At 55.3% G+C, this 13,271-nt stretch overlaps 3 protein-coding genes across 3 annotated transcripts; 2 read left to right on the forward strand and 1 right to left on the reverse strand.

Moving 5' to 3' along the window:
* Positions 1-1,778: 1,778 nt before the first annotated feature.
* PG997_012259 (3-hydroxy-3-methylglutaryl-coenzyme A reductase) lies at positions 1,779-5,441 on the forward strand (the record flags this gene model as incomplete). The annotated part of the gene is made up of 2 exons (XM_066816573.1): positions 1,779-5,017; positions 5,072-5,441. The coding sequence occupies 2 exons, from the start codon at positions 1,779-1,781 to the stop codon at positions 5,439-5,441; spliced, it is 3,609 nt and encodes a 1,202-aa protein (XP_066662265.1).
* An 819-nt stretch (positions 5,442-6,260) lies between these two features.
* On the forward strand, positions 6,261-7,462 carry PG997_012260 (proline iminopeptidase; the record flags this gene model as incomplete). The annotated part of the gene is made up of 3 exons (XM_066816574.1): positions 6,261-6,841; positions 6,948-7,034; positions 7,162-7,462. 3 exons carry the CDS (start codon positions 6,261-6,263, stop codon positions 7,460-7,462), a joined length of 969 nt encoding a protein of 322 aa, XP_066662266.1.
* Positions 7,463-8,003: 541 nt separating this feature from the next.
* PG997_012261 (uncharacterized protein) lies at positions 8,004-12,590 on the reverse strand (the record flags this gene model as incomplete). Its single annotated transcript, XM_066816575.1, has 8 exons — positions 8,004-8,776; positions 8,926-9,216; positions 9,270-9,978; positions 10,033-10,608; positions 10,692-10,798; positions 10,866-11,134; positions 12,078-12,380; positions 12,460-12,590. The coding sequence occupies 8 exons, from the start codon at positions 12,588-12,590 to the stop codon at positions 8,004-8,006; spliced, it is 3,159 nt and encodes a 1,052-aa protein (XP_066662267.1).
* Between the last annotated feature and the right edge of the window lie 681 nt (positions 12,591-13,271).

A 13,271-nucleotide genomic window follows, 5' to 3' on the forward strand; every position in this document is an offset into this window, starting at 1 on the left:
AAAAGAAGTTCTTCTTGAATGCTCAAATGGAGGAAACATGCAGAGAAGTAGGTAGCATCAGGGATTACTAGAATGGGCAGTGCCCGGGAGACGGCATGCTGACATGATATGGCTACACGGGGGATGAGGAGTAACCATTCCGGTGTTGGTGGGATGGGATTCAACCTCTCGAACACCGCTCATTCCCACCCGTCGATGTCGTGTCGGCTGCAGGGGCCAGCAGGGGTGTCGGCCACTAGCATCGAGCCGTGGGATGCTTTACGTCCGGCCTTCTTGCAGGCACAATCTGTGTCAAGACATGGCGGACTAGCAGCTACTTTCCCTGCGGTATGTAAGTAGCTGGGGCTGGGCATGGATACGGTCTGGCTGCTTTCGATACGTGCGAAACCGTTCTGACGATAAGCGCCGTTGGGGATTGATTCCTTTCCATTAATACCATGGGAACTTACTTGGGTTATGTCAGATGAAGAAGGGCTGATTAGGTGAGACAGCAAGGGACCCGAGTTCAATTGGCACAACGGGTGGGGGTCGTTTTTTTGGATGCTGCAGGGCAGGATGCCAATCTTTCTGGCCGATTTGGGGCTTGGCATTGGAATACTACTATGGGATTGTGTCCAAGTCCAGTGCGTGCCAGCAGCAGCAGCAGCAGAGCAGTAGCAGTAGCAGCAACGCCAGCACCAGTCTGTTCTTGTTCTGGTCTGCCGTGAGCTGTTCATCTTCAGCCGCCCACTTTGGATGATGCATTCGGTGATGGGCGATTTCCAAGTTTCCAATTGCCCAGTTTAAAGGGGGCAGAAGGCAGAAGAATACTTGTTCAACCGAAATTTATCGTGCCTCTAGTGCTGCACTAGAAGAACCCCTACGGGTTCCATCCCCAGCAAAGCAGCGCCCTCCTGGCCCTCGTCACGGCCAGCATGGGCAGGGGAGCGGGCCCGCGGGCCAAGGGTCAACAAATTGTTTGGTTTTAGTTCGTTTTGTACTGTACAGTCAACTAAATTTTAATATTAATCTATGATTTTCTCTTCACCGACCCATTTCCCGAGCGAGCGAGATACAGGGAGAAAACCTAGCGAACACTTGCGGTCCGGGCTGTTTATCGACCAAGCAGGACCCCCTTTGTGAACCTTCGTCCCATCTCATCCCCCTCTTTCTCAATCGCGGTGTGTGTGTGTCGGTGCGACTTCTTCGTCTTGTGCCCCCGTCTGCCGTGGATTATTTTTGTGCGATCCCATTCCCGCCCGTCCATTGCTTCCATTCAATTAGAAGCAATTGCTCGACACGGATCTGTTGAGTGCCCTATTCTACGCCTCCATTGCTTCTAGCAAGGCACGTCGGTCCTATAAACTCTACGCCGTCGAAACTCCAACTCCAAGCAGACCCAGAGGGTGTCGGGGATTTCCTCTTACACCCATCCCCGAAAAGCCACTTGCTTCCCCGAGACGCCGGGCACGGGTAACCTTTGCCCTTGGCCATTGACTCTACAACGCGCGCAGTCGGTGCGACGTCAGATACCGCCGCGTCAAGATAAGAGGACATTGGTCAGATTCGACCATCCAGGTATGTGCTTACTGCTTGCTGACCTGCATGGCAAAGAAAGCCTTGCGACAGTTCCCCGACATTCTTACCCTCCCTTCTGCGCACATATGTATTCTGCTAGACCCCAGGCTTATGCGGTCCGCGGCTTCGTGATGCGCACTCTTTTGTTCGCCTCGAAAGAAAAAACACCGTGGCACTTTTCTCTGCCAACGGGCTGAAGACCTCGAGCTAACTCGACCACCATGTACGCAGGAAAGAGAAAGCCCGAGTTCTCTAGGAATGCCTTCGCGCGAGACGCATCCTTCGACATGAACGCCCTCTCGCTACTCCCTGCCCGTTTTCGCGGGCAGCAGCCCGATGGCAAACCGCAACCCCCTTCCAAGATCAACAAGAAGGTCACCCCCGTGCTGCAGTACTTCTCCAAGATCGCCTGCGTCCATCCCATCTATACAATCTGCGCAATCGCTCTCATAGCCAGCACTACCTATGTGGGCATTGTCAAAGACAGCCTCTACGAGGCGACAAGCAGCGCCCGGAAGGCCGATTGGAGTTCCTTGACTGAAGGAAGCAGGAACCTGGTTGCCGGCCCAGAGACGAGCTGGAAGTGGCAGAATCTCGACAGCGTCGCCCAGGTTCCCAAGGATGCCGACCACTTGGCCCTCGTCACCCTGGTCTTCCCCGAGTCCTCCGCGGAGGGCCCGCAGACCGCTCCTCAGCCGCACATTGTTCCCCTGCCAAGCAACCTCTCCATCGCTCACCTTCCCTCGACTTCCAACGGCCTGACTGCCTACTCTCAAGACAGCGCCCTGGCTTTCTCGATCAAGTACAGCGAGGCCTCGGAGTTCATCACAGCTGCGCAGGAAATTCCCAACGATGGCCCCGAACAGGAGTCCCTCACAAACGAGAAGGGCCACAGCGAGCAAAAGATGTGGATTATGAAGGTGGCGCGTGGTAACAGCGCGAGAAGCCTGACTCGCTGGGTTCACAACGCATGGACCGAGTTCCTGGATCTGCTGAAGAACGCCGAAACCCTTGACATCATCATTATGGTTCTTGGCTACATTTCAATGCACCTCACCTTCGTTTCGCTCTTTTTGAGCATGAGGAAGATGGGGTCGAATGTTTGGTTGGCGACCAGCGTCCTCTTCTCGTCGCTTTTCGCGTTCCTGTTCGGTTTAAATGTCACTTGGAAGCTCGGTGTGCCCGTTTCCGTTGTACTTCTGTCCGAAGGCCTCCCGTTTCTGGTTGTAATCGTCGGTTTCGAAAAGAACATTGTTCTCACCAGAGCTGTGCTGTCCCACGCCCTCGAGCACCGCAGGCCCGAAGACGCGAATGGAAAGTCGGACAAGGCTGCCCGCAAATCGCCCGCTCTTCCTGAAGGGGTCATCCAATATGCTGTTCAGAGTGCCATCAAAGAGAAGGGCTTCGAAATCGTCCGGGACTACGTTATTGAGATTCTTATCTTGGTCGCCGGAGCTGCCTCTGGGGTCCAGGGTGGGCTGCAACAGTTCTGCTTCCTCGCTGCCTGGATCCTTTTCTTCGACGGCATTTTGCTGTTCACATTCTACACTGCCATTCTCTGCATCAAGCTTGAGATCAACCGCATCAAGCGCCACGTTTCGATGCGCAGAGCTCTCGAGGACGATGGCCTCAGTCGCCGTGTGGCCGAGAATGTTGCTAAGAGCAACGACTATCCCGGCGGTGACTCGAAGAATGTCGAAGCCCCTATCTTTGGTCAGAACATGAAGAGCAATGCAATCCCCAAGTTCAAGTTCTACATGGTCGTTGGCTTCTTCGCCGTCAACCTGATCAACATTTGCTCAATTCCTTTCCGCACCCCTGGCTACATGGCGTGGACTGGTGGTCTTGGCGGCGTGGCTACCACACCTCCCGTCGATCCCTTCAAGGTTGCGTCTAACGGATTGGATGAGATTCTGTACACGGCCCGGGGACACGGTCACACGACCGTGGTGACTGTTTTGACCCCCATCAAGTACGAACTGGAATTCCCTTCCGTCCACTACGGCCTACCGGCCGTTAACGATGACACTTCAGATGGCCAGGAAAAGTATGCCCCGCTTGGAGAGTATGGCATGGGCGGAAGAATGGTCGGCGGCATTTTGACCAGCCTTGAGGACCCTGTCTTGTCAAAGTGGATTGTCATCGCCCTTGCTCTGAGTATTACGCTGAACGGATATCTGTTCAATGTGGCCAGATGGGGTATTAAGGACCCCAATGTTGCGGATCACCCCATCGACCCCAAGGAGCTTGATGAAGCCGAGCGATTCAACGCCAGCCAAAGCACTACGCTTCCTGCTGTTGGAACCCAGACACCAAGGATCCCGGATTCGAAACCCCTCACTCCTGCCTCGACAGATGATGAGGCCGACGCATTGTCTATGAAACGTGCCAAGCCTGAGCCGCCGAGGGCGCCAGTTATCTCTCACAGCCAAGTCGAGTTGGCTCAGATGCTCACCGAGAAGCGTATCTATGACATGACTGACGATGAAATCATTGATCTCTCTCTCAAGGGCAAGATCCCCGGTTATGCTCTGGAGAGAAGTCTCAAGGACTGTACCCGTGCTGTCAAGATCCGCCGCGCTGTCATCTCGCGAACCCCTGCTACCGCCGATATCACCAGCTATCTCGCCGACTCCAAACTGCCTTATGAGAACTACGACTGGAACCAAGTTTTGGGAGCCTGCTGCGAAAACGTCATTGGATACATGCCCCTCCCCGTCGGTGTCGCTGGACCTCTCGTGATTGACGGAAAGAGCTACTTCATCCCCATGGCTACCACTGAGGGTGTACTGGTTGCTAGCACGAGCCGTGGCTGCAAGGCGATCAACGCTGGAGGCGGTGCTGTTACTGTGCTGACTGGCGATGGTATGACCCGTGGACCCTGCGTCAGCTTCGAGACGCTCGAGAGAACTGGTGCTGCCAAGATCTGGCTTGATTCCGATGCTGGCCAAACCATGATGAAGAAGGCATTCAACTCCACCAGCCGATTCGCCCGCCTCCAGACAATGACCACGGCTATCGCTGGCACCAACCTGTACATTCGCTTCAAGACCACGACTGGTGACGCCATGGGCATGAACATGATTTCCAAGGGTGTCGAGCACTCTCTGAAGATCATGGCCACCGAGGGCGGTTTTGATGACATGAGAATCGTCTCCGTTTCTGGTAACTACTGTATCGACAAGAAGGCTGCTGCCATCAACTGGATCGAGGGACGTGGCAAGAGCATCGTCGCAGAGGCCATCATCCCCGCCAAGGTTGTCAAAGAGGTGCTGAAGAGCGACGTGGACACGCTGGTTGACCTCAACATCTCGAAGAACCTGATTGGATCCGCCATGGCTGCTTCCGTTGGAGGCTTCAACGCCCATGCCGCCAACATTGTTGCTGCTATCTTCCTGGCCACCGGTCAAGATCCTGCTCAGGTGGTCGAGAGTGCCAACTGTATCACCATCATGAAGAAGTAAGTTGCCCGCAACGATTCCCAGCGGCGAAATGTATGCTAACAAAGTTACAGTCTCCATGGCAGCCTGCAAATCTCCGTCTCCATGCCCTCGATCGAGGTCGGTACCCTCGGTGGTGGTACTATCTTGTCGCCTCAAGGTGCCATGCTTGACATGTTTGGCGTCCGTGGATCGCACCCTACCACGCCTGGCGAGAACGCGCGACGACTGGCCCGCATCATCGGTGCCGCCGTTCTCGCTGGTGAACTTTCGCTCTGCTCGGCACTTGCCGCCGGGCATTTGGTCAGCGCTCACATGGCCCACAACCGTTCTGCACCGGCGACACGAAGCTCGACGCCGGCCCCTGGGACACCTATCCCTGCCGGCTTGGCCATGACCAGCGGGACCATGAGCGCGGCGGCGGCCGAGCGGGCCAAGCGATGATTGTGCTTTCTTTCCTTATTCGGCAACAATTATCTTAGCGCGTTTAACCCATTTAATTGCATACGGACTGGTTAGAAGTCAAACAATGGAGTTCAGGGGATAGGCGGGTTGATTTGCACATACATTACTCACTCGTCCTATATCGCAACGGACCGCAAGGCCCTTGGGGAACACAGGCCGGCGAGACACAGACGTCTTGCCGGCACTAGAAGTAGGGAAGGGCTGGTTGGCTAGCTTAGGAGGCCAGGGAAAGCGCCATGATTCACGCCGCGAGGAAACACAACAGGGGAGAAGAAGAAGAAGGAAAACCCACATTCTTCAACGAGTTGCCGGACCGGCTAGAGACGATAGACTCGAACGGTAGACGTAATTCCCAAGCACATGCATGGGTCTACTTAATAACAAAAGACTACAAGAGCCTGCAGGGCGCAACGCGCGATAGATACAGATAATATATATACGAAATGTTCAAAAACGAGCGACCTTGGCCATGTCGAAACGTGGGCGGTGTTGGTGTTGATGTTGATGTGGCACGTACATGCAGTACCTACCCAGGAAGTAAGTACATGAATACTAAGCAGGATCCGCTTCTCACGCCACCACCTTAAGGGCCTAAGGGTGGGCAGGTACTTGGGGGGGATCACCCGGCTTCGGGCGGGGCCTTGGTCGGGTTTCAAAGGACATCCGATAAAGGATTTGGCCGCAAAACATACGGCCATTTATTGATCTTCTCTCCCCTTCCCTCACACTGACTGAGAGTAGCAAAAAGGCAGCAGCAACTCATTAGCCAACAAGGTCATCCCCTCGACAAAGAGCAAGATGGCACCCGTGTACCCCAAGTTCGACGTGACCCAGTCGGGCCACCTGCAGGTCTCCTCCATCCACAGCATCTACTGGGAGGAGTGCGGCACCCCGACGGGCGTGCCCATCGTGTACCTGCACGGCGGGCCTGGCGGCGGCATCGACGAGACGGACCGCCAGTACTTCGACCCGGCGCACTACCGCAGCGTCCTGTTCGACCAGCGCGGGTCGGGCCGGTCGACCCCGCACGCCTCGCTCGAGGAGAACAAGACGTGGCACCTGGTCGGCGACATCGAGAAGCTGCGCGAGCACCTCAACGTCGACAAGTGGCTCGTCTTTGGCGGCTCCTGGGGCTCCACCCTCGCCCTCGCCTACGCCGAGTCCCACCCGGACCGCTGCCTGGGATTGATTGTGCGCGGCATCTTCACGCTGCGCCGCGAGGAGCTGCTCTGGTACTACCAGCAGGGCGCCAACTTCATCTTCCCGGACTACTTCGAGGCGTACCGCAATGCCATCCCCGAGGCGGAGCGCGGCGATCTCATGAAGGCTTACTACAAGCGGCTGACCAACGATGACGATGAGGACGAGCAGCTGAAGTGGTACGTCCGGGCCCCGCGTCCTCTCCTCTGGGTGTGGGAAAAGGCCTAGGAGGTTCAAGGAATGAGTCTCATGCGCAAAACACGTCGCTTACGCATCTCTCACTAGTGCCGATGCTTGGAGCCGCTGGGAGGTCTCTACCAGCAAGCTCATCGTGGACCCGGCATACATTGCCAAAGCCGACGACCCCGAATGGTAAGTACTTAAAAGAAACCCCCTTTTCACCCTTTCCATACCTCCGTACGATGAAAAGCCCATATGAAATATCTCCATGGCCAACCAAACAACATTGTGCTTACACACATCCGCCAACGAACCAAAGGGCCCTGGCCTTCGCCCGCATCGAGTGCCACTACTTCGTCAACGGCGGCTGGATGCGCGACGGCCAGCTGGTCGACGACGCGCCCAAGATCAAGCACCTGCCCATCACCATCATCCAGGGCCGCTACGACGTCGTCTGCCCGGCCAAGACGAGCTGGGACCTGTACCAGGCCCTCGGCGGCGCCGCCAACAAGAACGTCGACTACCGCCTCGTCGGCGACGCGGGCCACAGCGCCCACGAGACGACCATCGAGGAGGCCCTCATGGACGCCGTCGAGAAGTACAAGTCGATCAAGCCGTGAAGAGAGTGTAGCGCGTAAGCCGGGGTGGCGGTACGGTAGTGGGTGATGATACATGGCGCGCGAAGATGCTGATGATGAAGGTATTTTGTATGGACCATGATCACGTTGGAATGATTTTTGAAGTACGCCGATCTTATGAAGAACCAACCAACTAATGCCATTTATAAATCACGCTCAAATTTATTGAACCACCCAGGAATCCGGGACGGGCGTTCGGGCATAATGACTACAAAAGCATCATCTAGGACTGATGCATACAGTAGGGTCATATGGAGTGAGAGGTCTATGAAGCGCACTGCTGAGACAACTGTAAAGCCATATTTTCCAAGTGCATCGTGATATTCGTAACGGCCCCAAACCCCAAATTGGAGACAACGTATTAGAGACCTAGGAAAAGGAAACATCAAAAGAACCCGCTAATAAGCCCCCTCTCGTTCCGTCCAAGCCGGGCTGTCCACCAGCACAACCTTCTCCCGCCCCGTCCAGATCGGCACACTCGTCGTCCGGAGCTCCATGGCCGGCACCCTGGCCCCGCCCTCGTTCAGCGCCCAGAGCGAGACGCCGATCCAGTTCTCGCCCTGGTAGTCCAGGATGCCCTCAGGCACGGGAAGAGCCACTGCGGGCCGATGTTGCTGCTGAGGCGGCCAAACTGCCACCCGTTGACGAAGAGCTGGAGCCGGAAGGGGTGGTTCGGCGACGACTCTGACTTGGAGAGCGCGCCGGGGAACGCGAAGGCGAGCGGGATATCCCATTCGTCCGAGGGCAGCGAGAGGTTGAATGAGGCGGCGTAGAAGGCGACGCCCGGGTTCGGGATGCCGTCGAGCGGAGACGACGACGGGGCAGCAGAGGAAGAAGCAGGGAGGGGAGCGGCGGGCAGGTGGTAGCCCATGCGCTCGGCGAACAGGCCGCCCTCGTTGAGGGGGCCGCGGGCCTTGTCGACGTACGCCAGGCCGTGCAGGTTACCCGTGAGCTTCCACGCGATGGGCGTGCTGGTGGCCTTGGCGTCGCTGTAGAGCCGCCACCCCAGGATGCCGCGCGGCGCTTTCATGTAGTCGACGCCGACGGACTGCTCGTCGTGGCCCATATTGTCCACGATGACGGTGAAGACGTGCGGCGAGTGCGGCTCGAGCAGCGTGCCTGGCGTGATCCGGTAGGTCGTCTGGTTGGAAGACGCGGACCCGTTGCCTGTCCAGGATGCGAGGAGAGCTCCGTCGAGAAAGACGGACGAGGCGAACCCTCGGCCTCCCTGGACGTAGAGGCTGAAGGAGGTCTCCCAGCCCGTGGCGTTGAAATGGCCACGGTAAATCAGCGTTCCTGTATTAAAGCCATAGTCGGCTGCATAAGTAGCGACGGTGGTCCGAAGGGGAAGTAGGTGTTATTAGTGTATGCCTGATCAGCAATAGTCCACGCCGAATCATTATAAGAGCTCTGTAACTCAGGTAGCGAGTCGACTGATGTCCAACTCAGGGATGCGAGGTTAGGCAACTCGACCAAAGGTGGACTAAGAGTAGCGTTCATCGTTAAGGATTGATTGGAATTCTCAAAGGGTGTGTCTTTTCCGTTGATCCGAACCGTTTTAATTCCCGAAGGAGCGCCGATGACTTCGACAGGCGTCGAGACGTTGAAGTCGGCCTTGATGGATAGTTCACTTCCGTTCACAGCAGCGGATCTGACGAGATACGGACCATTGACGATCAGCTTCGACTGGCTTCCCACGACATCGGTGACCCAATACTTGTATGCAGAGGGGCGATCTATGACAATCAGTCACCTCCAAAACGACAGGCAAAAGTGGTGGTTTACTCACCCAGCAGGTAAACGGTCAAATACCCGACCTGTACAACAGCACGTTCGGTGGATGTAGACCATCCCAGGCTTATTAGCTCAGAGGAGGCTAACCCGAACCTGAAAATATTCTGGCCACCCTCCACAACCTTGTAGGAAGAGCCCGCCTTCTTGAAGACCAATTCATTGAATTCATTGGGCCCAGCGTAGATGATCAGGACTTTCTTACCGTTCAGCAATGTCTGCTGTGTGAAAATGTCCGCGGTTGAGTAGAGTAATCTTGTGCCCTGGACATCGTAATCTGTGACCATCACCTTTGAGTCTCTGCCATTCAATGTCAGGCTATGATTAGTTTGAGGGATGGTAACGTTACCCTGGGACGCCGGCAGCGTAATCCTATAAGACGTTGAAACCAGGCTGGTGTAGTCGGTATGCCGGACAACGAAGAACGATCCGTCTGCGGTATTGTTGCCGAGCAGCGGGGTGACGATAATGTCCGCATTGTCGCTGTAAGCATGGGTGGCGTTGACAGCCGGGGTAGCAGTCAAATAGGCAGGGCTGGCCATCACGAAGTTGGCTTCCAACTTGAGCTCAGAGTACTTCTCTCGAGTGATGGTGCGATCCTCTTTGATGACGCTTCCGTAGTCGTACGAGGTATAGCCGCCTGGATGTCCCAGGTTACCCCAGTTAGTCCCTCCAAAGATCATGTACAGATTCAAGATGGAGACGCCCTAGAAGGTTAGTTGATTATCCTCCACTTAGACCGTAATGCGATGGAGGCTCACTGCGGCAAATGTATTCTTGTAGAACACCCGCTCAAACTCGTGGTTCACCAGTTGACTGCATTGTTCAAACCCCCATCCACCCCAGGGATCGAACGAACCAGCTTGAAACTCATTGATGGAATATGGCGTAGAAGGACTTTGCTGTAGGTGGAGGGCCCTCCAGTCTGTCGGGAGACCATCAGTTGGCCATACCGTGGGGTTTGCGCAGTCGAAGCCCAATGGGTAGCCGTCATGACCGTATATATCCACCTCGCCCACTCCCGTTCCAGGGGCATTGTGACCCAATTGAGCAGCATCGTTAGAGATGAACGGTATGGTCACGCCGGCATCCCTGGCCTGCTTCATGACATATTCCATATAAGCACCATCTGGAAAAGGGGTATAGTCGTTGGCCCATGTGTATTCATTCTCGGGCTGGAACAGTATGATAGGTCCTCCATTGGTGATCTGCGCATCCGCGATCTTCTTGCAGACATTGGACATGTAGTTATCCGTGGCCGCCAGGTAGTCAGGAGCAGCAGTTCGCAAGAGCCCCCGGACTCGTTGGGGCCAGCCAGGATAGCCACCCCCGCTCGCCTTTGGTTGACAGCAAGCTTCTGTTAACTACGCCCGTACCCTAGAAGAATGCCCTAGAAGAATGCGGGATCAGTTTCACGAACCTCTGCGTTGATGTAAGGACCCGGTCGAGCGATAAGCCAAAGACCGGCCTTCTGGGCCGCCTCAAAGAACGGTTCGAGTGCGAAAACGCCCTCGGCCGTGAACTGCCCTGGATTGCCCTCCAGCAGGGCCCAGTCCACGTAGAACGACACCGTATTGAACCCCAACGCCCTCACTTTCTGAAACACATCCAGCCAAAGAGATGGCACTGGCAGGCGAAAGGGGTGGAACTCGCCGCTGAGTATCAAGACCCTGGTTCCATTCACGAAGAGGGGAGTGTTCGTCCCAAGTCACGATGTCTTGGTCAGGGGCGCGCACCTGGAGGGACCCGATGACGGAGTAACCTCTCATCCCGACACCAGGCGGCTTACCGGCGGTGATACGGAGGGTTCCACAGCCGAGCGCGAGAAGCGCAATTCCGAGTAGTAATGACAGCTTCATTCTCCTGCTTCGCGTGATTGTAGGCTCTCACGAGACTTCCTTCGAATGAGAGAGATGAGGAACTAAGGGAGCGCACATTGCTGGAGCTGGGGCTCGACCTTTCAATTCCATTCGACAAGCAGGACACAGAGTTCGTATTTGCAGCACATCACTTGCGCCGGGCCTTCCCGAGGCCGCCGAATTAATCTAGTAATGCAGGTGCCCGAGACTGGAACATCACGTTTAGTGGCAGCCTTGTTGAAAGCCAGTAAACACCTGCTCATCTTATAGGTACCTGATGATCCCCATGGTGTTGGAGGGAATGGGGGTTTGCAGGAACATCCCGCCATTACACTGGACGCACTTGACTTTTGGTTGGTGGACTGGCAAGTGCAGGAGGGAAGCTGCGAAGAAGGACTGTAGTTGCCGTACTAACCAGCAATCCAAGGCTGTGCCGTAATATCGCGAGTTGGTCACACGAGCTTCGTGCAATGAGAGGCAGCTTTGTGAATCTCTGTGATGATGCTCTTGGCTCTGACCTGCAATACCGATACGACCCAATGACCTCACAGGCCATTAACTCACTAACCTTACAGGGGCACACATTCGCCCCCGGTTCCCCAAATCTCCCCCGCATAATACCCCCCACTGTCAACCTTGCTCTTCCACTGACATATGTACACATACCTATTTACTTGGGCCGTAGGTGTCAATGATACCTTCTGTGGAAGTCCAATTGGCATATCCTTTAATTCAGGACGGTACTTGTGTGCTCTACATAGCAGCATCGTGGCTAGTGACAAGATGGGGTTGCATCTAGTTGCTTTCATGTGATGTGATCATGGTTCATTAAAATTGTCTATATACAAAAATCTTCATTCTATTCTTTTATACCACTCCTCCTTCGCCACACCTCCTCATCCTAGAGCATCTCGCACCAAGGACAGGACACCGTTTATACAACGTACTCAAGGTCGAAGTTCTTGGGGCCGGCGTAGCTCTGCACGGCGGCGTTGGGCCGGTTGGACATGACGAGGTCCTTGTTGGGGATGTGGTAGACGCCCGTCGTGTTGCTGTGGGGGCTGACGGGCGCCTGGACGGAGAAGCCCAGGCCCTTGGCGTCGCGGACCACGTTGAAGGTGCGTGACGACTGCTCGCACGCGCCGTACTCGACGTTGGGCAGCGTGCCGTCGATGTTGCCCGAGACCATGGCCTTGCACGGGATGGGCGTCGTCTGCATGGTGCCGGGCTGGAAGACGCCGAACTCGTACCTGGAAGCGAATTGTTAGTGCAATTTCCTTTTGCATTTTTACTTCCCTCTTGTAAAAGAAGCAAAGCAGACAGACTTACAGGCACTGGGTGCTGTGAGGAATGCAGGCGGCGGTGAAGTCGGAGACCTGGTAGACGACGCTGTGCTTCTTGAGAGCCGCGCCAGAGACGACGGCGGAAGCAGCAACGACAGTGGCAGCAGAGAACTTCATTTTGATGAATGGGTTTTTATGTGTTGGTAAAAGACTAGGAGTCAGTGTTGAGTTTAGGGTGATATGATGTTGTTGTCGTGAAGATATTGGACTGGCTTGCAATGAAGTAATAAACAAACCCGCGGCGCTTCCAAGGCTATATATACATATGAGGCATCGCAAGCTACCAGATGCGTCGAAAGGGGAGTAAAAGCATGTTCGATACTCCTTCCTTCGCCCTTCGCTCCTCGTCGGTCCCTGAATGACGATGATCGGCAGTTCGAGATCTCGTATTCGAGACCCCGGCAAAAGCAGAAGGGGGCAATGCCACTAAAATTGGGTGCATATTTTTGCCTATTCCTGCCTTTGGGCCTACCGCCAAATGTAACGTGTTGGACAAGTCAGGGCCGAGATTCTGAGACCAAATGCGGACCTTCGAGATGGACCAATCCGGGCCATCGACTAAAAGCGAAAAGGGAACGAGTCCAGGCGGTTCAACTGAGAAGATGACATCAGCACGAGGCCTGCATGCGAGCCAAATGGCGTGCGGGTGCCAGTGCGGCACTGCTGTCAGTGTAAATGTGTAAGTGTGTGTAAGTACATAGGGCGTCGAAGTGCGCTAAGAAGCCCCTGAAGCGAAGAGCACTGAACCGCCCAGTCCAGTCCATTAGGTCCTTCAGGCCCCCCACTACACTACACTAC

The sequence above is a fragment of the Apiospora hydei genome, assembly GCF_038363865.1.
Source record: "Apiospora hydei strain CBS 114990 chromosome Unknown utg000009l_segment0_segment0, whole genome shotgun sequence".
Classification (NCBI taxonomy): Eukaryota; Fungi; Ascomycota; class Sordariomycetes; order Amphisphaeriales; family Apiosporaceae; genus Apiospora; species Apiospora hydei.